General features: G+C 40.8%; 1 protein-coding gene and 1 pseudogene across 7 annotated transcripts in view; one reads left to right on the top strand and one right to left on the bottom strand.

Moving 5' to 3' along the window:
• Positions 1 to 26,584, bottom strand: part of ABCC2 (ATP binding cassette subfamily C member 2) — a 70,781-nt gene extending 44,197 nt beyond the window's left edge. For 2 of the 7 annotated variants that reach the window (XR_010146678.1, XM_016919108.4), the window contains exons 1-7: positions 15,994 to 16,107; positions 14,091 to 14,264; positions 5,941 to 6,066; positions 4,613 to 4,747; positions 4,299 to 4,406; positions 3,828 to 3,883; positions 963 to 1,197 (exon numbers count right to left, since the gene is read on the bottom strand). Coding sequence is in view for 6 of the 7 variants with exons in the window: in XM_016919108.4 (XP_016774597.1) it covers positions 963 to 1,197; positions 3,828 to 3,883; positions 4,299 to 4,406; positions 4,613 to 4,747; positions 5,941 to 6,066; positions 14,091 to 14,264; positions 15,994 to 16,026 (867 nt within the window). In the remaining variant the exon portion in view is untranslated. Of the gene's footprint in view, positions 1 to 962; positions 1,198 to 1,440; positions 1,554 to 3,827; positions 3,884 to 4,298; positions 4,407 to 4,612; positions 4,748 to 5,940; positions 6,067 to 14,090; positions 14,265 to 15,993; positions 16,108 to 24,549; positions 24,628 to 25,528; positions 25,593 to 26,494 lie in introns of those variants that run through there. The other 5 variants (XM_054659853.2, XM_063781042.1, XM_063781041.1 and 2 more) reach the window with 5 other exon arrangements.
• Positions 8,883 to 9,824, top strand: NANOGP6 (Nanog homeobox pseudogene 6; annotated as a pseudogene).
• Positions 26,585 to 27,039: the final 455 nt, after the last annotated feature.

Genomic DNA, 27,039 nt, shown 5'->3' with positions numbered 1-27,039 from the left:
CAATGTCTTTCACTGAGGTCCCATCTGATGGGTCTCCCTTGCCGGGACAACTGCCCTGGCCTCCCTTCTAGTTTCCACTCTTGCCCACAACGATCCATCCTCTGGGGAGCCGCCCAAGTAAGCTTTTCACAGCATGAATCCAGTCTCATTACTCCTCTGCTCAAAATCTTCCGCTGGCAATCAGAGTTCAAACAAAGTCCAGATTCCTTATTGTGGCCCACAGGGGTCCACATAGCTTAATCCCTGTCCACTTCCTTGAGCCCATCTCACCCCATGCGCACCCTGTCCTGGATCTTCTTGCCATTCCCTGAGCAAGCCAAATGTGTTCCCCTCTCAGCCTTGCATGCCTGCTCCTTCTGACTGGAACACACTTCCCTCTGACTGTCCCTCAGAGGGCCTGATCTCATCATTTGAGTGTCTGTTCAGATGTCATCTCCTCTGAGAAGCTTCCCCTGTTACCCTGTCTCAAGTTGCACTTCACTCCAAATACACTATTGTTTTATTTTCTTAATAGCTATTATTACTTTCAAAGAGTAATCTATGTATGGGCTTACTATATATTTTCTAGCTCACAAAAGATGAGCAATCTTTTAGTGCCCAGAATGGTCACTGACACACAGTTGTGCTCAATAAATATTTTCAAGTGAATGAATCAACAAATTGGCTGCTTATGCTAATTTGTACCAAGGTGCAAAATCTAGAAATGCTAAGGTATTATTTTTTTCAAAACCACGTTTCATTCTGGAAAATTTCAAAAGTACCCCAAAGGAAAGAGAACAGTACATTACACTCCATGTATCCATCACTAAGGTAGTATCAGTATTGTGAATACCATTAATAATATGAAGTGCACTGAGAAGTATGAAGTGCTATAAAAATGTAAGGACAGAATCGCCATGATGCTGATGTACCCTTGCCTGAAACATGCAGCGCGCTCACACAGACACTCAAGGGAAAGTTACCAGGACAAGGGCATCTTGGCTTTGACTCTGATTCTTGTTCAAGCCAGGCAGCCTGGCTCCAGAGTTCTGCTGGGAGCTCTTCTGCTGCCGTCTCTGGAGTGCCCGCCTGGCTTTCTGCAGCTCTCTCTTCATGTGCGTTTCAAACTTGCTCACTAATGTCTTGGTTTTCATCTCTTCATCAACTTCCCAGATATCCTCGAGTGTCAGAGGACGCTTGTAGCCTTTCAGAATGATGCTGGAACAAGAGCGAACCACAGGCTGAGACCCCCAGGCTGGGTCAGAGGCTATCTCCACCACTTCTATCAGAACCTACCTCCAGGTTCTGGGATAGAGGGACAGAAGAATGGGACTATCCCCATCTCCTGGCCCTTTGAACTTGACAGAGGAGTGGGGAGAGCAGCAAAAGGAATGGGTGGGGGCAAAAGAATGTGTTAGAAGACAAGAGAAGGGGAAGACAGCTAAAAGAGCATCACCTTACCCTGCTCTTGCTCCTTCCTCCTCAAACACTGGCTGCCTCTCTGCCACTCTGGCATCTCCTTGGGGGCCTCCTTGATGCCCTCAAGAAATAAAGCAGCCCCTGTGGCATCTTTGTTTGTTGTGTGTGTGGTTTTTTGTTGTTGTTGTTGTTGTTTGTTTTTTGTGTTTTTTTTGAGACAGAGTCTCATTCTGTTGCCCAGGCTGGAGTGCAGTAGCGCAATCTTGGCTCACCGCAACCTCCATCTCCCGGCTTCAAAGTGATTCTCCTGCTTAAGCTTCCCAAGTAGCTGGGATTACAGGTTTGCACCACTGCACACGGCTTCTTGTTCTTCTTCTTCTTTTTTTGTTTCTGTTGAGACGGAGTTGCGATCTTGTCGATAGGCTGGAGTGCAGTGGCGCGACCTCGGCTTACTGCAAGATCTGCCTCCCAGGTTCAAGCGATTCTCCTGCCTCAGCCTCCCAAGTAGCTGGAATTACAGGCACACACCACCACGCCTGGCTAATTTTGTATTTTTAGTAGAGACAGGGTTTCACCATGTTGGCCAGGCTGGTCTCAAACTCCTGACCTCAGGTGATCCACCTGCCTCTGCCTCCCAAAGTGCTGAGATTACAGGCGTGAACCACTGCACCAGGCCCCCAGCTAATTTTTGTATTTTTAGTAGAGATGGGGTTTCATCGTGTTAGCCAGGCTGTTCTCCAACTCCTGACCTCAAGTGATCTGCACATCTCAGCCTCCCAAGGTGCTGGGATTGCAGGTGTGAGCCACTATGTCTAGCCACTGTGCCATCTCTCTTGATCAGGGCTCTTAGCCAGGAGTTTGAGAATATGGATGGAAAATAAATTATATATATGTTTAGAGACATGGTCTTTCTCTGCCCAGGCTGGAGTTCAGTGACACAGCCATAGCTGACTGCAGCCTCAAACTTCTGGGCTCAAGTGATCTTCCTGCCTTGGCTTCCCAAAGTGCTAGGATTACAGTTGTAAACCACCATACCTGGCCTAAATTATATTGTTATTTGTAATAGCATCTAACTGAAATCTAGCATTTAGGAATCCCTTTCTTTCTTTCTTTCTTTCTTTCTTTCTTTCTTTCTTTCTTTCTTTCTTTCCTTCCTTCCTTCTTTCTTTCTTTCTTTCTTCTCTCTCTCTCTTTCTTTCGATGGAATTTTGCTCTTGTCGCCCAGACTGGAGTGCAATGGTGTGATCTTGGCTCACAGCAACCTCTGCCTCCCAGGTTCAAGCAATTCTTCTGTCTCAGCCTCCCAAGGAGCTGGGATTACAGGCACATGCCACCATGCCAGGCTAATTTTTGTATTTTTAGTGGAGACAGGGTTTCACCATGTTGGCCAGGCTGGTCTCAAACTCCTGACCTCAGGTGATCCACCCGCCTCAGCCTCTCAAAGTGCTGGGATTACAGGCATGAGCTACCGTGCCAGGCTGAGAAATCCCACATGTTCTCATAGCTCACTTATGCTCATCACTACTTTAAAATTATGGTAATTATTAGACTCATCACTAGATCTTGTTATTTAATGCATTAATAAAGAAGTACTTGTATTACTAAATCACACATTTGTTTTTAAAATATTTTGGTAACTATATTTCAATATATTTGGTTTTCTTTAGAATCCAATGTCTTTCATTTTATTTCATGCATTTAAAACACTTCCTGAGAAGGGATTCATAGACTTCACCAGCCTGCCAAATGGGTCCCTGCAACTATAAAGGCCAAGGGTGCCTGCTCCAGATCCTCTGGTAGCCCAAGCCAGCTATTTCACCCCTTACCCTCCAAACCTGCCTCCAAATTTTTCCTTTCCTGTCCTACTGCCTCCTTTCTTTTCTCCTGTGGGACCCCTAGGCTACCAAAAACAAATCCCCCTCCATCTTCTCCTCAGCATCCCAATCTGCCCAATGGAGGGCTTGGATTAAGTTGGTCTGTAAGTTTTAACACTCTCTGACTCTAAGTAGAAGAGAAATGGAGGTCACAGGAGGCATTTTTAAAAAATTAATCTTTCGGCTGAGCGCTGTAGCTCATGCCTGTAATCCCAGCACGTAGAGAGGCCAAGGCAGGTGGATCATGAGCTTGAGTTCAAGACCAGCTTGGCCAACATGGTGAAACCCCGTCTCTACTAAAAATACAAAAATTAGCTGGGCATGGTGGCTCACACCTGTAATCCCAGCTACTTGCGAGGCTGAGGCAGGATAATCACTTGAACCCAGGAGGTGGAGGTTGCAGTGAGCCAAGATCACACCATTGCACTCCAGCCTGGGCAACAAGAGCAAAATTCCATCTCAAAAAAAAAAATAATAAAATAAAAAATCTTTCTGACACTTTCAGAGGAGTGAGAGAGTAAGGATACAGCCAATCCATACTCCAGGCTTTCCTACCTGTCATACCAGCTGTAGGTAATGCTACTCAGGAATGAAGCTATGGATGATGGATTCTGAAAGACACAAAAAAATCGAAATGTAAACCAATTGGAGACAGGAACTTCATGGGACTCTAAAATCAGAAACTGATTTTTTAATGATATAATGTTGTGCTAGAAACTAGATATGATGTTAAAGTCAGCTTATCAACATGTGTTTATTTGGAGACCCTAAAGCCACTAGTAGAATGATAATCAGATTTTCTGGCATAGATATATGAATGAATTAACTACGCTGACAATTGGTAGGTGAAAGTAAAAGTCAGTATTTTACTACTCTCATCACTATCTGTTTCCTTGTCATAAAATGGTCTGTACTACCTTATTCTGGGCTTGTGGGGCCTCCGTGAGACCCAGACATCTTAAAGTTATATTCATTAAGATATCATCCAATTAATAATATATGAGATGGGCATATTTAGAATCTCACATTTGATGACTCATTATTTTCTGAAAATGCTGAAAAGATCAGGATCAGGATCTGGAATCCGTAGGAGATGAAGAACAGGCAGGAGTAGGCTAGATTAGAATTGTCACCCTATGAGGAAAAAAACAAAGAGGAAAAATGAGCCTTTTGTCCAAAGGAAGTCTACATGGCCCGTATATATCAATGCTTGTGATTAAAGCCTATGATCAAATCCCTCTAATACAATTCGATCCTGGAGCTCAACTTGATGCCATTTACTATGAGTTAGAGGTTGCCCCATGGTACCTCCTCGTGTCATCCACTCTTTTTTTCCTTACCTGTAAGAGTGTCCGGATCAGAGTCTGAAATTGGAAAGTGCCACAGAGTATCGAGAGAATCCAGAATAGGGACAGGAACCAGGAGTTTTTCTGTACACACCATTGTCTGCTGTATTGGATCAGCAAAACCAGGAGCTGGAGAGAAATTCACATGATGTTCTGAAGAATACTGCCACTAACCGAGGACTGAGGGGAGAAGGATGTCAGAGAACATGGGAAGAAAGGAGGGCTGAGGGAGGAGACTGTCGTGACTAATCTGGCCAGATAGAGAGCACACAGATGCCAGGTTGAAAATGTCACCCCCATGCCATCCAGCTTTTTCTTTTAGTGCCTCATCTCCATGGACCACACTTGAGTGGGATGTTAGCCAAGAATGTAGAAGGTCACTATCTGCATTTTAGTGGAGTTACTTTGAGAGCTAGAAAAACCTTTCCAAGACCCATGAAAATTAATTTCAGACATTGCAGTAGTAAGGTCGGAAGGCAGGTTCTAATTAATTAGGTGCAAGGTGTCTGTAGCTTGATTTTCTAATATAAGATTAAGCAATTAATTTTTTTAAAAAATCTTGCCTTATACCATCTCACATTAGATATAATAAATTAAATGTTGATTTCCTAGACCTAGTGCTGTGCTCCTAAAACAGCATTCTGGTGGGGAAAGAGCCATGATTTATAACATTTGCCCAGGAAGGATTGTGCCGAGCACATGGTCTAAAGGAGCCACTGCTACTGAGGCCCAGCTGACATTGCTCTGCCTGAACGTAGGTTTGCGATTGCCAGACATTTTGATTTTTCAATAAAGTTTGAAAGTTCAAATAATTATGTGTCATTAGTTGCCACTGAATTGATGGCAATTAATTCAATTGCTATTTAAACACTGTCTAGGCCCCACCCCCTGAAAAAATGCCTGCAAGAGAGACATTAGTTTTTTGATATCAAGTTTATATAAACTCTAAGCTCACTGATCCATTGTTTAGAGTCATCAATCAATTTAAAAACAATATTTACAGATTTAAAATATTCTTTTACATCAAGAAACTTAGCTCTCTTCTGTGACCCTTAGATGGCAAGATGTGCGGACATAAGATATACATCTTAGTCATGAAAGCTAATACTTAACCTAGGAAGAAGCCTCTATACATTAATGTTCAAATGAAGATGAAAAGCTAAAATTTGTTTCACCCCATTCCACCCAAGCTTTGCCTCACTATGGATCCCGTGAAAAAGACAGATGACCTTGGAATTAATTTCATCCCCAAAGAGTACATTTCAGCTAGATGCCTATGGGTAATGAAAAGGTAAACAGGGCAGAAGTGGTGTAGGTCTTACCCATGTGCCTAGGTAGAGGCTTGGATTGGTATATCGAACAGCAGGGACTGTGGCTTGTCCAGAGTCTTCTGTGAGTACAAGGGCCAGCTCTATGGCTGCTAGAATAAGAAGAAAACCAACGAATACCTGAGAAGGGAAAAAGACCACTGTTAAGAGGATATCATTCTTTATAAGGCTCTTAGAACAGAATAGTTTCCAGTGATGGATAGGAAAAATGGTATGCAGTGTTTCAGATAACACAATAAATATTTCTGGAAAGAATGGATACATACAGTTCAAGTGATAGAATAATGTTCGAAGTATGCCATGATCATTGTTTTTGAGGAATGCTGAGTGTGAAGTTTTAAAATATGTCTGCAGATTTTTTGATATTCCTCTCTTCAAAGAGCAGAGCTTAATTCCCTCTCCCTTGAGTGTGGGCTGGGGACTTAGGGATGTACTTCTGGTGAATAGAAAATGGCAGAAGTGACAGTGTGTGACTTCCAAGGCTAGGGCATAAAAAAGCAATGTGGATTATTTCTCCTTGTTCTCTGTCTCCGATTGCTCACTCTGGAGAAAGCTACCAGTCCAGTCATGAGGACACTCCAATAGCTCTTTGGAGAAGTCCACTTGGTAAGGAACTGAGACCTTCCGCCAACAGCCAGTGAGAAACTGAGGCTTCCTGCCACCAGCCATGTGACAGTCGTCTTAGAAGCAGATCTTTTAGCCCCAGTCAAGACTTCACATGCCAGTAACCCCAGACAGCACATATTAACTTCAACCTCCTGAGAGACCTTGAAGCAGAACCTGGGTAAGCTGCTCCCAAATTCTTGATCCACAGAAACTGTTAAGATTTAAAGAACTCTCTTTTAGCTGCTAAGTTTTGGGGTATTTTGTTATATAGCAACAGAAAGTACTAGGTTTAAAAGGCACTATTCCCTTTCTTAGGCCATAGGTTTTTTGTTTTTGTTTTGAGATGGAGTCTCACTCTGTTGCCCAGGCTGGAGTGCAGAGGCGCAGTCTCGGCTCACTGCAACCTCCACCTTCTGGGTTCAAGTGATTCTCCTGCCTCAGCCTCCCGAGTAGCTGGGATTACAAGTGTGCGCCACCACACCTGGCTAATTTGTGTATTTTTAGTAGAGACAGGATTTTACCATGTTGGCCAGGCTGATCTCAAGCTCCTGATCTCAGGTGATCTGCCTGCCTTGGCCTCCCAAACTGCTGCGATTACAAGCATAAGCCACCACACTCAGCCCCAGTCTTGATCCCAGACAATGCCAATCAGTATTTGTCTTATGAGCTCAGAAGACATGATACACATTACACTGTTTTAAAGGCCCACATCCCCACCTATCAGGGGGAAAATTACTGCCTCCACTGAGTATACCAGCATCTTAGCCATCAAAATGAAGATATTTATGTGGCACCATCTCCCCTCCCCTCATGCTTTTATGCCCCTATCCATCTACCCTTATTCATTCTTTTAAGTCTAATTTATCCAGAATGGCACAGGCAGAGATAATGGGCCCTTTGTAATGAAAACCAGCCAAGAAAGGAGATGAATGCGCCTTTACTTTAACTAATAGGATCAGTGCTATTATTTAGTAAGGAGTAGAGTCAAAGACATGTTAATAACTGAAATGCATTTTTTCAAGTATATAATACACTATAGGGTGTTTTCCTCACAAGAGACTATGAGGTTTTGGGAAAAAAATGTAGCTTCATAGGCGGTAAGCTATGGTTGCCTTTAGGTAAATTAGGAGGTAAAATAGAGCAAGATAGAGGTAAGGCACCTGCCCTTGGAGATGACTAGAGGGTACTAACTAGCAGCCTATTCCCCAGGCCAGGGAAAAGGAGGGGGTCTTGCCATAAGCTTATATATATTAAACTCATATAATGGATTTGAAATACACTGAGCAGTTCATATCAAAAAAGACCAGTTAACTTTATAAAGAACTTCTACAAAGTAATTTTTAAAAATACCCTAATAACTCAATGTAAAAAAATGAGTATATAAATTAAATGGATTTAAAAAAACACAAAAGGCTTTTAAACATATGAACATGTGCTTAATTGACCTCATTAATATGAGAATACAGTTTGAAAGTATATATAATTTGAAACGTAACATTTTTTCCTAACCAATTAGCAAACATCAAAAAATGTGATACAAAGTTGATGAGACCAAGGAAAGCCTCTTTGAGGGCAGTTTGCACTGTGTATAAAAATTCTGAGTTCACATATCCTTAACTCAGTCATTTCATTTTTGGGAATTTATCCTATAGACACACTTGTATACACAAGTATATACAAAGCTGTGTATGGCAGCATTGCTCCTGATGCAAAATATTAGAAACCAATGAAATTCATGTCATATAGGACACATAAATTATGGTACATTCAAATAACAGCATCTCAAGGAATCATTACAAAGAAAGAAGCAGACCTTTTGTGGGATTGAGCTGGTTGTCTCCCAGCAATGTGGAGGGGACTGACTTCATCCTGGCTTTTTGATACTTTTACATTTGGAGAAATTTTACATATTTCTCTAAGATCTTCTACCTAGATACTTAAATCTTAAAGCCTTAGCCATTTTTACAGTCCAGCTCTTTAATTTTCCTCCACCTTTCCTTTTCTTTCTTTTTCTTTTCCTTTTCCTTTTTTTTTTGAGACGGAGTTTCGCTCTGTCACCCAGGCTGGAGTGTAGTGGTGCTATCTCACTGCAACCTCCGCCTCCCAGGTTCAAGTGATTCTCCTGCCTCAGCCTCCCAAGGAGATGGGATTACAGGTGTGAACCATTATGCCCGGCTAATTTTTGTATTTTTAGTAGAGATGGGGTTTCACCATGTTGCCCAGGCTGATCTTGAACTTCTGACCTCAGGTGATCCACCCACCTCAGCCTCCCAAAGTGCTGGGATTACAGACGTGAGCCACTGCACCCGCCCCTCCCCGCTCCTTTTCAATAACATGAGTGTGAGTCCAGCTTGTCTCCAAAGCCTGCCTTATTCTAAAGCATCCAATTCTAGGGACTCTTTCACCAATGCCTGTGACTCGTGGCCCTGATGAAAGTTATCCATCCTTGCAAATGACATATGAGGAGGTGTCCCACTCAGAGGCTCTCTCATCTTCCTTCCTCCGTGGATCTATTTATTCAGGAAAGCTCTAGTTCTTCCACTAGTCCCAGAGTAAAACTACACATTTCTGCAGAGAAGAGCACAGTGAAGAATGAAGATAAGATCCAGGAGAAGAAGCAGAAGACCAGAATCATGTTCTCTCCGGCCCAGCTGTGTGTAATTAATGATGGATTTCAGAGACAGAAACACCGCAGCCTCCAGCAGCCGCAAGAACTTTCCAATACCCTGAATCTTAGCTACAAACAGCATACAAGCTAGTTACAGAGAATGAAAGCTAAGAGGTGGTAGAAAGCCAACTGACCAAAGAATAAGCAACAATATGACTCAGGGCTCAGCATCTACAGAATACCCAGGCCTCTACTCTTCCTACCACCAGGAATGCCTGGGGAACACATCTGGAAACCTTCCAGTGTGGATCAACCATTCCCAGAAAAGTCAGACTTGGCACCCAGAAGACTAGAACAACCAGTCCCGGAAAAATCGGTTTCATAACTGTGGGGAGGAATCTTGGTAGTCCTGCATGCAGCTCCAGCGAAATTCTCCTGCCAGTTTTTGGAAGCTGTCTTGGAAACTGCTGGGGAAAGCTATGATGTAATACAGCAAACCACTAAGTATTTCAGTGCTTCACAAATCATAGGTTTATTCCTAAATTACTCCACGAACATGTAGCCTGAAAACGTGTGGAGATGAATATATTAACTCGATTTTGGTCTGGGTAGTGGCGGAATTCTTCCTTTTTCCCTCCCTCCCTCATAGGATTTTTCTTGTTTTACAGCTCTGTATTCTGCCTTGATATACTGGTTTTCATTGTACCTATTGGGTCGATTTGGGGGTGGGATATGACTGAAGTCTAATCAAAGAGGTTTCAGTAACCTTGGCTGCATGGTGGTATCAGTACGAGTTTGGCTGCTTAGGTACAAATGAATAAAATATCCACAAAAAGAGAGAAAAATGCAGATTTTTATGTGCTAAAATGGAAGGAGCTCTAAGACACAGAAAAGCACATATGGGACGCTAGCATTTGTGTGAAAAAATATATGTACGTAGCTGTTTGTAAAAGCACAGGCTATTTCTGGAAGCAGATATGAGGAACTGGTATCAATGGTTGCCAACTAAGACATGAATGAGTGACTAGAGTACTGGGTACCCTTTTGTCCTTTTTTTTCTTTTTTTTTTTGAGACAGGGTCTACCTCTGTCGCCCAGGCTGAAGTGCAGTGGTGTGAACATGGCTCACTGCAGCCTTGACCTCCTTGAACTTGTCAAGTGATCTTCCCACCTCAGCCTCCCGAGTAGCTGGGACCACAGGCACATGCCACCATGCCTGGTGAATTTTTTTTATTTTTTGTAGAGATGGGTCTCACCAAGTTGGCCAGGCTGGTCTCAAAATGCTGGGCTCAAGCAATTCTCCCACTTCAGCTTCCCAAAGTGTTGGGATTACAGGCATGAGCTACTATGCCCAGCTCCTTTTGTACTTTTTGAACTTTGTGATCCTCTGAGAATTATCCGTTCAAAAGATAAGTTAAATACACTCACACCCCCATTAAAAAAATAAGGAAGTGATATGAACAGACAATTCGCAAATGAAATACACTTAACAAATTAAAAAAACAATTGCGTTAGTATTCATAAAAATGCAAAGCAACTCAGTGAGATGTCATGTTTACACATAAAAGTTGAAAATAACTCAATGCTGACAATGGTGCAAGGACATGCACTTTAACACACTGTTGGCAGGAATCTATGTTGGCAGCCTGCCTGGGCGACAGAATGAGACTCCGTCCCAAAAAAAAAAGGGATAAAATATCAATACATGGTATAGCAATGGTACAGCATAGATAAACCTTGAACACATTGTGCTAAGTGAAAGAAGCCAATCAAAAAAGACCCATATTATATAATTCCATTCATATGAAATGTCTAGAACAGGGAAATCTATAAAGACAGAACAGAGATTTAGCGGTTGCTAAGGATAAGGGGAATGAGGAGACAGGGTTAAAGATAATGAAATATTCTAAAATTGACTGTGGTGATGGTTGCACATATGTGTTAATATACTGAAAAAAACTGAATTGCATTTTTTTTTTTTTTTTTGAGACAGAGTCTGAAGCTGGAGTGCAGTGGCATGGTCTTGGCTCACTGTAACCTCCACCTCCCGGGTTCAAGTGATCCTCATGCCTCAGCCACCTGAGTAGCTGGGGTTACAGGTGTGTGCCACTGCACCAGGCTAATTTTTTTTTTTTTTTTTTTTGAGACGGAGTCTTGCTCTGTCACCCAGGCTGGAGTGCAGTGGCATGATCTCAGCTCACTGCAACCTCCACCTCCCAGGTTCAAGCAATTCTCTGCCTCAGTCTCCTGAGTAGCTGGGATTACAGGCGTCCGCCACCATGCCTGGCTAATTTTTGTATTTTTAGTAGAGACGGGGTTTCACCATGTTGGCCAGGCTGGTCTCGAACTCCTGACCTCGTGATCCACCCACCTCGGCCTCCCAAAGTGCTGGGATTACAAGCGTGAGCCACCATGCCCAGCCGAATGTTTTTGTATTTTTACTAGAGATGGGGTTTCACTGTGTTGGCCAAGCTGGTCTCAAACTCTTGACCTCAAGTGATCCACCCACCTCAGCCTCCCAAAGTGTTGGGATTACAGGCGTGAGCCACAGCGTCCAGCCTGAATTGTATTAAATGAGAGAACTGTATGGTATGTAAATTATATCTCAATAAAGTATTTTGTAAAAGAGTTAACTAATAGCTTTTATTAGGATGGGATATTGGTTTGCTCATTAACCAGCTTCTTCTTGGAAGCTCCAGAAAGTAGAAGAAGCCTCCCAACTTGATTGCTTCTAACCTCGAACAATGACTCAATTCCAAGGGTACTGAGAATGTTATTAAATGTTCAGAGTTGTTTAATGTTCAGAATGTTCAAAGTCTAACATGTGTTTCTTTCCTTTTTATTTTTATTTTATTTTATTTTTTTAAGAGATGGGGACTCGCTATGTTGCCAGGCTGGCCTCTAGTGATCCTACCACTTCTAGATTCCAGAGGAACTGGGATTACAGGTATGTACCACTGAGGTCAGCTCTAACCTACTCTTGAATCAACCACTATTCCTAGAATGCATTTAACACCAACATTCAACAAATGTTGAATTCCAGTGGGAGTGTTTGAAACATGCTAGGTCCTGTGATGGGCACTCAGGTCAACAAGGGAGACAGTGACACTGTCCCAAGCTCTGAGACTGTTCTTTTTTGAATCAGAATCTAATAAAACCCATGATCAACCCCAACCTCAAAGTGTCAAGGTGAAATCCACTTCCTTTGGCCAAGCTCTTTCCTCCTTTAAGATTCCAGGTAATAAACATACGTGTGCATTGCGGCATTATTCACAGTAGCAAAGACTTGAAACCAATCCAAATGTCCAACAATGATAGACTGGATTAAGAAAATGTGGCACATATACACCATGGAATACTATGCAGCCATAAAAAATGATGAGTTCATGTCCTTTGTAGGGACATGGATGAAATTGGAAACCATCATTCTCAGTAAACTATCACAAGAACAAAAAACCAAACACCGCATATTCTCACTCATAGGTGGGAATTGAACTATGAGATCACATGGACACAGGAAGGGGGATATCACACTCTGGGGACTGTGGTGGGGAGGGGGGAGGGGGGAGGGATAGCAATGGGAGATATACCTAATGCTAGATGACGAGTTAGTGGGTGCAGCGCACCAGCATGGCACATGTATACATATGTAACTAACCTGCACAATGTGCACATGTACCCTAAAACTTAAAGTATAATTAAAAAAAATAAAATAAAATAAAATAAAAATAAATAAAATAAAATAAAATGGTTATTCTGGTTAACAACAACAAAAAAAAGATTCCAGGTAACCTGAGTCATTGTTAGGTATGCTAGTAGAACAATGGAATCTAGTTTGCCTCTCTAAAAACCTGTTGAAAGATAAGGACTGACAGAGGCTGTGCGGGTGGCTCAGGCTTGTAATCCCAGCACTTTGGGAGGCCGAGGCAGGAGGGATCACTTGAGGTCAGGAGTTCGAGACCAGTCTGGCCAACATGGCGAAATCCCGCCCTACTAAAAATACAAAAATTAGCTGGGCATGGTGGCGTGCTCCTGTAATCCCAGCTACTCGGGAGGGGTTGAGGCATAAGAATTGCTTGAACCCAGGAGGTGGAGGTTGCAGTGAGCCAAGATAGTGCCACTGCACTCCAGCCTGGGCAACAGAGTGAAACTCCATTTAAAATGGTAGTAATAATGATAATAAGGAGAGATAGAAAAAAAAATAGTGAAAAGAAGCAGATGGGATTTTATGAGATAATTTTACAACCTCGAATGAGGGTCTTGGGTTCCCACAAGACCCTTCCCTGAGTGAGTTGGTGCAGCTGGCTGAGGGCTCCTCCCCTCCTGGCCCCTCCTGGGCCTCTCCCGCAGACCTGTCCTTTCCATTATTTCCCTACTCGTGCTTGTCACTGTGCACACTTATCCCTCCTCCTTCTACTGTGAGTGATCATCCTGACTCATCAAATGTGCGGGGAAAATGGAAACCTTATTTCGGACCCAAGTTTTTGAAGATGAGTGATAGTTGGATTGCCTCAGTGGGGCAGGAGATCCATTATCTAGCTCATTTTCACGAGGTAGATGCCAACTGAATTACAGTCCACTGATTTATTAGAGCTGTTTAAAGACAGGTGATCCAGTGTTCATTTCTCAAATGCTATAAAGATAATTTGATTGATTATATGCCCTTTGTGTTTAGGGAACCCAATATCCACAAGAATTAAGAGTCACCATTCTTATGCAAAAATCAAAGCCACTTTGATTTAAGAAATGCAGCAAGGGACCCATGAGAATTAGGGTAGATGGAGAGAGGGAAACCTAGAGCCTGGCTCTACCTGAGACAATGGCACCTGGGACAGCTGCTTAAAGACAAGGAAGAGAACACTAACCACCAAGAAAATGTCTCTACTGTGCACCAAGGAATTAGAGTTCAGAAACAGTGGTGTTAACTTTACCTGCTTAGCAAGATAGAGTTTGGTGGTAGAGGATCTCTTGGTCCTGGATTTATACACGTGGAGAAGCTGCCAGGGGGCCAGGAGCCATAGGAAGCCCAAGGGAATCCACACCAGAACAGTTTGCTCAAAACAAAGTGGCAGGTCTGCCTCCGGACTGTCCAGGAATGAGGAATTCTGGAGACCAAAGGGGAAGGATTGTTGCATACATGCATTGTGAAGACAGAAAACCACCCTGCAGCACATCCCACTGCTTTCACACAATTTAAACTCAACTCCATATCCATATCCAGCCTTACCCTTTAACTATCCGTATTTTCCTATTTGTGCACATGGATACAAATTCACCATTTAATGACAAATGTAGTTACTTTCTGGCCAACCCACCCTCCAAAAACCTGTCTTCTTGTGATTCTAAGTGAATTTTGTACCAGCTATTCTGAGTAAACCTCACCACTGCATTTGCCAAATTATAGGATGAAGGACTGTTCCCCAGTTTAAAGGACAGAATAGTTCCCTGGGATATAAAAAATTATTCAAGTTTCTAGCACTAACTGAACTCACTGGCAGATATTCAAACATGCAGGCGCCATGCAGGGAGAATGCTTAGTCATACTGTAACATTTGCTCTCTGATGGCCCAAAGCGCTTACATTAAAAACCTGGCCAGTTTCAGCACAGCAGTGACAACAGCATTGTTGGACAGAAGGCTTCCAACCAGCAAGTTTTGTGCACTCTTTGCATTCTGCGATAAATGGAAGTGTCTTGTGAAGTGGAAGTTGGGGGGTGGGGGGTGGGCACCAATTCTTGTATCTGAGTCACATGAGTGTAGATTTTTCTTTTCCTATAAATAGTTAAAAATTGTTTTATATGATTATTTATACAGACTCTTTAAAGAATTGCTTGCGATGCCCTGACCAAGAAAGTTTGTCGGGTAGTTCTCAGAAAGAATTCTCAAGAGATGGCCTGTCTAGATACTACAGCCCATGAAGATCCACCTTGCCGTGGTATACACTCCTGGCCTCGAGGGTCTTGGGACCCAGGTCCTTTCTAAGACACAAGGTGCTGCCCAGGTGCTCTGCTATCTCATCCCTGCCCCCTCACCTCTATATAAGGTTATCAAATGTTAGAATTCAGAAGAATCACTTAAGATACTTAAACTATATTTATTGCCCCAGGTGATTCTGATGCTGAGGCTAGGAGTTTGCAGATGACACTTTCTCACCAAACCCTTACTAAAATCACTAAATCTAAGGTCCTTTTTTGTTTTCTATTCCACTAGACCTTTGATACTGTTGATTGGCCCCTATCTTGAAATTTTTTGCTATCTATGACTCCGTAATGTTACACTGTTCTTGTTCACCCTCTAAGTGGTGTCTCTTCTTTTCCTTAAAAACAATATTACCCAACTCTAGTTGTTCAAAAATTATTTCAGTGCTCATGATGCCCAAAGTTGCATCCCTAGACTCAACTTCTAGTCCATATCATTAGTTGCCAGTTCTTCCAGAACTTATCATTATCATTTCAACATCAACATGTCTCAGCAAGACTCAGTCACGGACCTTCTCTTCCTTCTACTAGCAAAGTATGCAACAACAATTCTCCTTCCTCACACGGATTAAATTGGAAGGTTTTTACCTGTTTCTCTTTAGAGAAGGCAATTTTGCAACTAGCTAGTACAAGAGTCTGATATAAAAAAACATACGACAGAGAATAATTTGCATTACATTTCCCAGATCTTATATCCTCTGGAGATATTATGAATTATGCTTTCTAAAAAGCCTGAGCTTTAGACCAATTGCACATCTAACATTTCTGGTTCTTGTTGGTGACCACCCTAAGTTAACTAACTACCACTTGTTCTGAGTCTGAGAAGAGTCAATATGAAGATAAATGTAATTTCTCACCCAAAAAGTAGAGTTGCAGAACTTCTCCAGCATGATTCCTGGACTGCGTCTGGAACGAAGACTCTTCTATTAATATGATTGTGTTGTTTCTTCTTTACTTGTTTCGTCAAAGAAAGTGGAACAGGAATTATCTACCATTCTGATGTTCTGCGTAAAGGATGACCTTTCATCCCAACCATTTAATCGTTAACCTTGCCTAGATGCATGTTACATTGAAACAGTGGATGGACATGTGACTAAAAAGCCCTAGGGACAGGGAGACTCACCAGTTCCCAAAGTACAAGAGGCCTCTGTAGGAGTGGCCATACATAAAAGGAACCACTGAAAGATGTCAACAGAGCTGGCCAACAAATCAAGAGTGCACAGTCTTTCATTTTCCTAAGGACATATGACCCACAAAGGGCAGCATCAGTAGAGGGGCAGGCACCCCTAAATGTGCAGTTTCGCTTCTGCTACAAGATCTTAGAGTTTATAGAAATGTGAAATATCCTTCTTCGTTAGATTTTTAATTAAAAATATAGAATCTAAAACATGGTTTAAATATGATGTAAACTTTCTTTGAAGAAGTCAGGTTATAAAATAGCTTATCCAGTGTGAGCCTATATGTTATATACATAATACAGGCTTTCAAAAGGTCTATCTGCCTGAGAGGTAGTATGCCAAATGGGAATGAAGCCTTTGCCAGGCATTGTAAATATGATATCATGATAAAACATCAGGGCCAGAGGAGAGGGGTGATTCTGTAAACAGAGTGGTGGCATCAGTCGCTAGAAACTGTCATCGACCCAACCTTTTCTTTTTTTGTTATTGTTTTTTGTTTTTCGAGACAGGGTCTTGGTCTGTTGCCTGAGCTAGAGTGCAGTGTTGCCATCATGATTCATTGCAGCCTTGACCTCATGGGTTCAAGCGATCTTCCTGCCTCAGCTTCCTGAGTAGCTGGGACTACAGGCACATGCCAACAAGCCCAGCTAATTAAAAAAATGTTTTCTGTAGGGACGGGGTCTCACTATGTTGCCCAGGCTGGTCTCAAACTCCGGGCTTCAACAATCCTCCTGCCTTGGCCTCCCAAAGGGCTGGGATTGCAGGCATGAGCTACCATGCCCCACCTGACCCAACCTTTTGTACTGTCACTTAAATTGCTTTAAGAACATGCTTTTTTCATGATATCATGAACCACCCATGCGGTATCCTAGCTAAAATATAACCACCCATGCAGTATCCTAGCTAAAAAAAATTGGCCTTAAATCTGGTCAAATTCTAGATCTAACTACCGGATTATAAGAAACACAGGAACATGCTAAAGGACTCCATTGGAATGCAATTGTCAAAATCCAGAATGTGGGAGATTCTATAGTGCAAATGATTCCATTTTTTAATAAATAAATTAAAAGAAGGAAAGGAGTCAAAGGAACTTACAAATTACAAGAGAATCAAGAGGCATATCAGCCAAATGTGAATTGTATGGACCTTGTTACTGATTTTAAAAGTCAAGTATACACATAAAAAAAATGAAAAGGCAGCATTCAGTGTGGGAGAAAATATTTGCAGACCATATAACTGATGAAGAGTTAATATCCACAATATACTATAAGGAACTCATACAACTCAATAGCAAACATACACTAACAAATTAAAAAGTGGGCAAAGGACTTGAACAGACACTTTTCCAAAGAAGACATATAAATGGCCAACAGGTATATGACAACTGAATCAACTTCACAAGTCATCTGGAAAACACAAATCAAAACCACAGTTAGATACCACCTCATACCTATTAGGATGGCTATTACAAAAAAAAAAAAACAAGATAAGTGCTGGCAAGGGTGTGGAGAAAAGGGAACCCTAGTATACTGTTGATGGAAATGTAAATTGGTCTGACCATTATGAAAACATATGGCAGTTTCTCCATCATTTTCCATACCACTCACCAGAAGAGCCAGGAAAGGTCAGCTGTGGAACTAAGAGATCTCACTTGGGGCAGGGTGCACCTTTAGGCTGCATACTTCTCTTGGCACTGGTGGTAGGACTCGGGGTCTGGGGGAACTCTTGGTAAAACTTTGAGAAATATAAGGTCAAGGATTAACACCTAATTTTCTTTTTTTAATTTTTTTGTAGAGCCTCAAACTCCTGGGCTCAAGCGATCCATTCGCCTCGGCCTCCCAAACTGCTGGGATTACAGGCATGAGCCATCGTGTCTGGCCTAAACGTTCTAAGTAATCAAAAAAAGAGAGGGTGGAGAATCTAAATGTTCATCAAAACAAGTTGCTTGAAGTATAAAATATGTACTCATAGGGAATATTGAATGAGAAAAGCAAGTAAGGAGCCAGGAAGTCATGAATCTTTCCTAACAATAACTAAAAATCTGAACAAATAGAAAAATCAACAACTCTTCTTAGATCTGTAGAGAGATAAGGTTACAGGGCAAACTGAAGAGATAAACAAGAGAATATCAAAAATCACAATTTACTGGCGCAGAAATCTCAGCAGGGGCCGGGCGTGGTGGCGGGCGCCTGTAGTCCCAGCTACTCGGAGATGCTGAGGCAGGAGAATGGCGTGAACCCGGGAAGCGGAGCTTGCAGTGAGCTGAGATCACGCCACTGCACTCCAGCCTGGGCGACAGAGACTCTGTCTCAAAAAAAAAAAAAAAAAAAAAAAAATTCTCAGCAGGAACCAGGGCTAGGGCAGGAAAACCTGAACTGTAATTGAATTGCCGGAGGCCCAGTGTAGATAAGTTTGAGAGAGAAAAATTCCAGAGTGACTCAGCCATAAGGAGGGGATGATCTCCACACTTTCATGAGTTTACCCATAGGAATTCAAAGAGGTTCTCAAATATTGTTCTCTTTTTATTAGAGAAAAATCTCCTCCTGCTTCCATGTTCCTGGCAGAGGGGATAGGAAAAGTAACCATTTGAAATATACCTGGACACTCTATTCTTCTCTTCTAAACAAAGTCTGCCCTTGGGAAAAACTGTTTAAATAGAGCCTAATGCTCGTGATTTATAGGAGCCTAAATGATGCAGGAGAAGGGAAATAAGAACTCCAGTCTCTTCTAGCCTTCCACATGAAAACTGAAAATACCCAGCTGCAGCCCACTCTAGCCATCACGTCCCACCTAACAGGGATCGGGGCAGATAGGAACTGAGAAGCACTTGTGAAATTCAGTCTAGAGACACAGGTTTACGAAAAGACTGAGACCTCTTCACAGAACTATAGAACTCTTCCTCTCCCCCTCCCCCACTGTATACCACACTACTAAAGGTCTAGTTACAGCACTTCCTTTTACCCCGTATATCCTGTCCAGCTATGAAGAAAACATTGCCAGGCATACTAAAAGGCAAAAAAAAAAAAAAAAAAAAAGGCTTTAAAGAGACAGAGAGCAAGCATCAGAACCAAACTCAGATATGACTGGGATGTTGGAATTATCAGACCAGAAATTTAAAACAACTATGATCACAATGCCAAGGGCTCTAATGGATAAAGTAGACAGCATACAAGAACAAATGGGTCGATGTAAGCAGAGAGTTTAAATTCTAAGAAAGAACTAAAAAGAAATAAATACTAGAGATCAAAAACACTGTAATAGAAATAAAGAATGCCTTTGATGGGCCTTTTGGTAGACTGAACAAGGCTGAAAACAGAATATTTGAACTTGAAAATAACTGCTAAAACTGCAAAAATAAGTAAGACTATATAAACAGAATCTCCAAGAACTATGGGACAACTACAAAGGGTATAACATATGTGTAATGGAAATAGCAGGAAGAAAATAACCAGAGAAAGGAACAGAATAAATATTTGAAGCAATAATGAAAGAGAATTTCTCTCATACTAATTTCAGACACCAAATCACAGATCACAGAAGTTGAGAGAACACCAAGTAGAACAAATGCCAAACGAACAAACAAAAGCCCTACAACCAGGCATGCATATATAAGTTGCAGGAAATCAAAGATAAAAAATTCTGAATGAAGCCCGGGGAAAAAGACCTTACTTGTAGAGGAGAAAAGATGAAAATTATGTCCAACTTTTCCTCAGCAAGCATGCAAGCAAGAAGAGAATGGAATGAAATATTTACAGTGGTGAGAGAAAAAAGCCACCAACAGCCAGCATTCTGTACCCACAAAATTATTCTTTAAAAGTAAAGAGAAGCCAGGCACAGTGGTGCGTGCCTATAGTCCCAGCTATTCAGGAGGCTGAGGTGGAGGGATTGCTTGATCCAAGAGTTTGAGTCCAGCCTGGGCAGCATAGTGAGACACACTCTCTCTCTCTCTCTCTCTGTATATATATATATATATATAAAAATAATAAATACATAAATACATTCTCACACAAACAAAGACTGAGGGAATTTGTTGCCAGTAGACCTGCCTTGCAAGAAATGTTAAAAGAATTCCTATAGAGGAGTGGTCCCCAACCTTTTTGGCACCAGAGACCAATTTTGTGGGGAATGGTTTCAGGATGAAACTGTTCCACCTCAGATCATCAGGCATTAGATCTCATAAGGGTGTGCAACCTAGATCCCTCACATGCACACTTCACAATAGGGCTCACACTCCTATGAGAATCACATGCCTCTGCTGATCTGACAGGAGGTGGAGCTAAGAAGCCTGCTGCTCACCACCTGCTGTGCAGCCCTAACAGGCCTTGTACCAGTACCAGTTTGCGGCCCAGGTGCTGGGGACCCCTGCTTAAGAGAGAAGGAAAATGATATAGGTCAGAAATTTGGATTTACATAAAGAAAGGAAGAGCACTGGAGAAGAAATAAGGTAAAATAAATTATTTAATTCTAATTGACCTAAAAAATAGCAGTTCACTCAAAATAATAGCAACAATGTACTCAATCATGCATATTTCTGTGTATATTTTTAAATGCTTATGTATAACAAAAATGAATGACAGCAAAGACATAAGGGATGGGAGGGAGAATTAGGGTTATTTTGTTATTATAAGGTACTCGCACTACCTGTAAAGCAGCATAGTGTTCTTTGAAAGTGGACTTGGATTCATTGTAAATGTGTATTTAAAACTCTATGGCTGGGATCCTGGGCACTTTGGGAGGCTGAGGTGGGCAAATCACAAGGTCAGGAGTTACAGATGATCCTGGCCAACATGGTGAAACCCCGTCTCTACTAAAAATACAAAAATTACCTGGGCGTGGCGGCACATGCCTATAATCCAGCTACTCAGGAGGCTGGAGAATCACTTGAACCCGGAAGGTGGAGGTTGCAGTGAGCCGAGACGGTGCCACTGCACTCCAGCCTGGCGACAGAGCTAGACTCCGTCTCAAAAAGAAAACCAAAAACAAACAAACAAACAAAAAACCTCTAGGGCAACTGCTAAAAATGTAAAAAAGAAAAAGAGGAAGTATAACTGATATGCTAAGAAAGAAGAGAAAATGTAATCATATAAAACAGTCAACTAAACCACAAAAGTGAAAAAAAGAGTGGAAGAAAAAATAGGAAAAGAGAACAAAGACAACAAAGAGAAATAGTCACCACAAACATGGTAGATAATAATCCAACTGTATCAATCATCATATTAAACATCAATAGTCATAATATACCAGACAATGGAATATTATTCAGTGCTAAAAAGAAATGAACTATTGAGCCATGAAAAGATGTGTAGGAAACTTACATGCATATTATTAAGTGAAAGAAGTCAACCTGAAAAGGCTACATACTGTATTATTCCAACTAGACGGCATTCTGGAAAAGTCAAAACTAGGGAGACAGTAAAAAGATCACAGGTTGCCAGGGGTTAGCAGGGAGGGAGGAATGAATAGGTGGAGCTCAGAGCATTTTTAGGGCAGTGAAATTATTCTGTATGATAACTATAGTTGTGAATAGATGTCATTATAAATTTGTCCAAACTCATAGAATATAGAAAACCAATAGTGAACCTTAGTGTAAACTATGGGCTTTGTGTGATAGTGTTATGTCAATGTAGGTTCATCAGTTGACACAAATGTACCCCTCTGGTGGGGGCTGCTGATAAATTGATGATGAGGGAGGCTATACATAATGGGGGCAGGGCATTATGTGAAGTCTCTATACTTTCTGTTCAATTTTGCTGTGAACCTAAAACTGCTCTAAGAAATAAAGTCTATTTTAAAAAAGCAAGTGGTAGAATAGTGTGATTCCATTTTGATTTAAAAAATTATGTATTTACACTTAACAGATTCAAACAATATAAACGTTGATTCAAATAAACTGTTCATAGTGGTCATTCTTGGGGTGGGGGAAGGCAGGGGCTTCTGAGCCTATCTTTTTTACATTAATGAATGTAAAAAATGAAATGAATGAATATGAAAGTTCCTGCAGCCCAAAATGGGTTCTAAAAGGACTGACAGAAGCATTGCAGAACCATGATCTGTAATCTTCTGGAATCACTGAGAATCATAAAAGCATCAAAAGATGGGACGAATGCCTTGATGTTTTTAATAGGGATAGGAAGGCTGTACAATGAAACACTGCAAAACATAAATAAAGGTGTCAGGAAACCTGAATTCTAAACTTAGCTCTGCTGGTCCTATGTAAAAAGATTGATCCCAAATCTCCTCTTAATGGTCTCAAAATATCTCTTCTTAATGACTCAGTGTGGGTGTGCTGCAGTGTAAATCATTGATTGCACAGAGATAATTCAATAGAAAAGAATGACTCATCTACATGATTCAGGAGAAAATATGCTGTATCATTTCTATTTAGCAAGCAAATGTTAACTAATTAAGTTTTGCACTTAAATAACTTTGAAAAATCTACAAAAGTTCAATGTCCAAGATAAGCACAGAGTGGTACACTTTTGGTTAATCATTAGAGATAGATTTAATAAGGATTTTCATTCTTGTGTAGTATCTTGGAACACATATCCAAATTTAAGTGGGAACAGTAAAAACATTGTTTTCCCTTCACATTTTTTAAATTGAGCCGAGTAATTCATGTTCCTATAAAAAATTAAAAACTGTAACTAGGAAATAATAAAATAATTACTCCCAAATTCTCCCCCCAAGAATAATATTAACATTTTTATACTTCCAAAACAAACAAAAATCTTTTTAGAGGCCGGGCGCAGTGGCTCATGCCTGTAATCCCAGCCCTTTGGGAGGCCGTGGCAGACGGATCACCTGAGGTTGGGAGTTCGAGACCAGCCTGACCAACATGGAGAAACCCCATTTCTACTAAAAATACAAAATTAGCCAGGCGTGGTGGTGCATGCCTGCAATCCCAGCTACTCGGGAGGCTGAGGCAGGAGAATGGCTTGAACCTGGGAGGTGGAGGTTGTGGTGAGTCGAGATCATGCCATTGCACTCCAGTCTGGGCAACAAGAGCGAAACTCTGTCTCAAAAAAAAAAAAAAAAAAATATATATATATATATATATATATATAGTTTTGGAATATCCAGGGACCAAAAAAGACATACAGATAATTGAATTAACATGAATTAAAAAAAAAACTTTCTTCTATTGTAAAACTATTCTTCCTGTAATTATTAAAAATTGAAATACAGTGAAATTCTTTTGAATAAATTCAAAGAATATGTTAAATAATGAATGAACTCATTGAATTAGACTTAGGTTCTATAAAAAAGAGTTAACTATTCAGTTTTAGATAATTTTTACAAAGAGTATATACTTTTACAAATAATGAAAGTTATCAGTGGTACAGAATGATGTTCCTTGTATATTCAAAGGATAAACTTTTAACTTGTGACAAACTACCGCAAATGGGCTGAATTGTTCCATATTTTTTGGGCAACAGGATATCAACATAGAAAATAAATGATTAGGCCGAGCATGGTGGCTCTCGCCTGTAAACGCAGCACTTTGGGAGGCTGAGGCGGGTGGATCACTTGCGGTCAGGAGTTCCAGACCAGCCTGGACAACATGGCAAAACCCCGTCTCTACTAAAAAATACAAAAATTAGCTGGGCGTGGTGGTGAGCTCCTGTAATCCCAGCTACTCAGGAGGCTGAGGCAGAGAATCGCTTGAACCTAGGAGGCAGAGGTTGCAGTGAGCCGAAATGGTGCCATTGCACTCCAGCCTGGGTGACAGAACAAGACTCTGTCAAATTAAAAAAAAAAAAAAGAAAGAAAGAAAGAAAAAGAAAGAAAGAAAGATTAATTTAGGTCTTTACTTCATATCATCCCATACAGTACATCCTTGATAGGTCATAAAATACCAGAAAAAAATGAACTAACATAAAAAGATGCACTAGACAAAAAAATACTCTTCTGAGTACTGGAAACAAAGGATGATATTATAAAAGAGAAATATGTATACATAATTTTTAAAGACAATGTTATAAAACAAATATTAATATTGAAAGCAGCCAAACTGAAAATATATCTGATATAAATAACATGGGGGGCAATATAAACAGTAAATTATCACATGGAAAAACATATAGCTTCACAAGCAATTAAATACAAGTAAATTATCAAACATTTCTGAAAGAAACTGTTAATAGTGGTTAATTGCAGGAGAGCTAGAAGACTGAAAAAAATAAGCTAAAAAAAACCCCACACATATAAGGGCTGGATGCAATGTCTCACGCTTACGTAATCTTAACACTTTGGAAGGCCAAAGCAGCAGGATCACTTGAGACCAGCCTTGGCAACATAGCAAGACCCCCAACTCTACAAAAAAAAAAAAAAAAAAAAATTAGCCAGTTGTGGTGGTGCATTCCTGTAGTCTCAGCTACTTGGTAGGCTAAAGGTTGAGGATTGCTTGAGCCCAGGAGTTTAAGGTGGCAGTGAGCTGATTGTGCCACTGCACTGCAGCCTGGGTGACAAAGCGAGATCCTGTCTCTATTTTTTTTTTTCTTTTCAGAAAGCCCAGACCTTACAAGACACCTTGTCTCTCGATCTCTCTCTCTCTCTCAAAAGAAAGAAAGAGAAATATAAGATGTTGAATGTTGTAGGATATTAGCATATTAGTTCCCTGAAAGCATCACCAACACAACCTGTTGATCAAAACAATCTGTTGATATCACAAAGCTGTGTTTATTTTTATCATGGTAAGGAAAAACACTACCTTGACATATGTTGGTCTTTTTACTATGAACTTATTTAAGTGCATAATAACAAATTCATTCTTATAATTTATATTTGGACTATTATTATAGATAGTTTTGTGAATTGAGAACATGAGAATGGCCAAATTAGTGGGCCCAAGAAAATTTGCTGTACAAATATCTTTAAGCCTACTGCCAAGAGTGTAAAATATGTATTTCTCTGTGTGTTTATATATGTTCAGACATACAAGTAGAAATTTTCAGAGTGCTTTTATTAGCACTTAAAATATTGGCACTGTAAAATATGTATTTCTCTGTGTGTTTATATATGTTCAGACATATAAGTAGAAATTTTGAGAGTGCTTTTATTAGCACTTAGCTTTTCAGCTAGTTTTTTTTTTTAACTTGTTGTTTTGGGACATATTTGAGAGAGATTACCAAGTGGTAATTTGCAAAAGGAGTTTGCAGTAAGAGGTCTACATCTTATTTAAAGGCTATCTTACTTTGAGCTTAAATTATTTTACCATTGAGGTTGCATCCACAGAGCATCGAGTACAGTGCTGGGTACAAGGATATGGGCTAAAGTGTGCTATTCTCGTAATCATGACTTCTGACATGACAGACAACTGTGTTGTATCATGTATCCAGGAGAAGGAGATTCTGTTTCTTTTGACCTATAAAGAAGGTAAGGGCCATTATTTCGGTATCTTGTAAGTGGACCCTTGTGAATGAGTTGAAAGATCTCCAAATAGGATCACTTATTTACAGGTGCCTTATCTTCACAGAAACTATAATTGACTTCTAAACAATTTCAAGGTACAAAGTACTTTATGAAGTCGACTGAACTCTGAGTGGCTTATGTAAGCTGTATGGTGGTTTAAAAGCCATTGAACTCAGCCAACCCAAATGACTTAATTAGTAAGATAGTTTTCCTAAAGATAGGATATCTCTTGCAAATGACTGTCATACTGTAACAGAGCTTTGGAAGGTTCTTAACCCTACTAACAAAGGTCATTAGCAACTGCTAGAAGGAAAATGAACTTATTCTCCAATTATATTAAAATTCTTCTAAAGGGTATACCCAACTTCGGCTGGGCATGGTGGCTCACGCCTGTAATCCCAGCACTTTGGAAGGCTGAGGCGGGCAGATCACTAGAGGACAGGAGTTTGAGACCAGCCTGGCCAACATGGTGAAACTCCGGCTCTAACAAAAAAAAAAAAAATTAGCCGGGCATGGTGGCATGTGCCTGTAATGCCAGCTACTCAGGAGACTGAGGAAGAAGAATCACTTGAACCCAGGAGGTGAAGACAGCAGTGAGCTGAGGTCATGCCACTGTGCTCCAGCCTGAGCGACAGAGCAAGGCTTTGTCTCGAAAAATAAAAAATAAAAAAAAAAAGGGTATAACCAACTCGAAGTGGCTTGAATGAAAATACTTATTGGTTCAAGTAACCAGAACCCACAAATAGACCAGTTCTCAGGCTTGACTTACTCTAGTGGCTCTGCTCCAACTTCCTCTCATTCTTTGATTTGTTCTCTTTCGCCATCAGCGTAATCCTCAAATAGGTGGGTGAGATGGCTGCAACAGTTTCAGGACTCACACCCACACACCATAACATATAGTAAAAGACAGAAAAGGTCATTTTCAGTAGGTCTCCCAGAAGTAGAATCCACCAGCAAACTTCTCCTGGTATCTCAGTGGTGTAAATTCCTGAATCAATTCCTTACAAGGATGAGGTTACTCTTGGATTAATCAGGCCCATCCTGAAGCTGTGGTAAGGTCAGCCTTCCCTAAAGCACATGGGCTACATGGAAGAAGAGTGATTTCTAGGACAAAACCAGGGTTGGAAAAGAAGGGAGAGATGAAGTCTGGACAGGAAAACAATGATGTACGTTAGAAATAAACCTTTAGTTTTATTGTAGTCCAGATTCAGGACAATGTGGGAAACAATCTCTACTATTTATTGTCATATTGTAAAAAGAATTTGTAGTGGCTTAGAAAAACATGTAAAATATAACAAGATACAATGTGAGTGA

This window comes from Pan troglodytes, chromosome 8, assembly GCF_028858775.2.
Source record: "Pan troglodytes isolate AG18354 chromosome 8, NHGRI_mPanTro3-v2.0_pri, whole genome shotgun sequence".
NCBI lineage: Eukaryota > Metazoa > Chordata > Mammalia > Primates > Hominidae > Pan > Pan troglodytes.
This window is presented reverse-complemented; position numbering and strand designations above follow the sequence as displayed.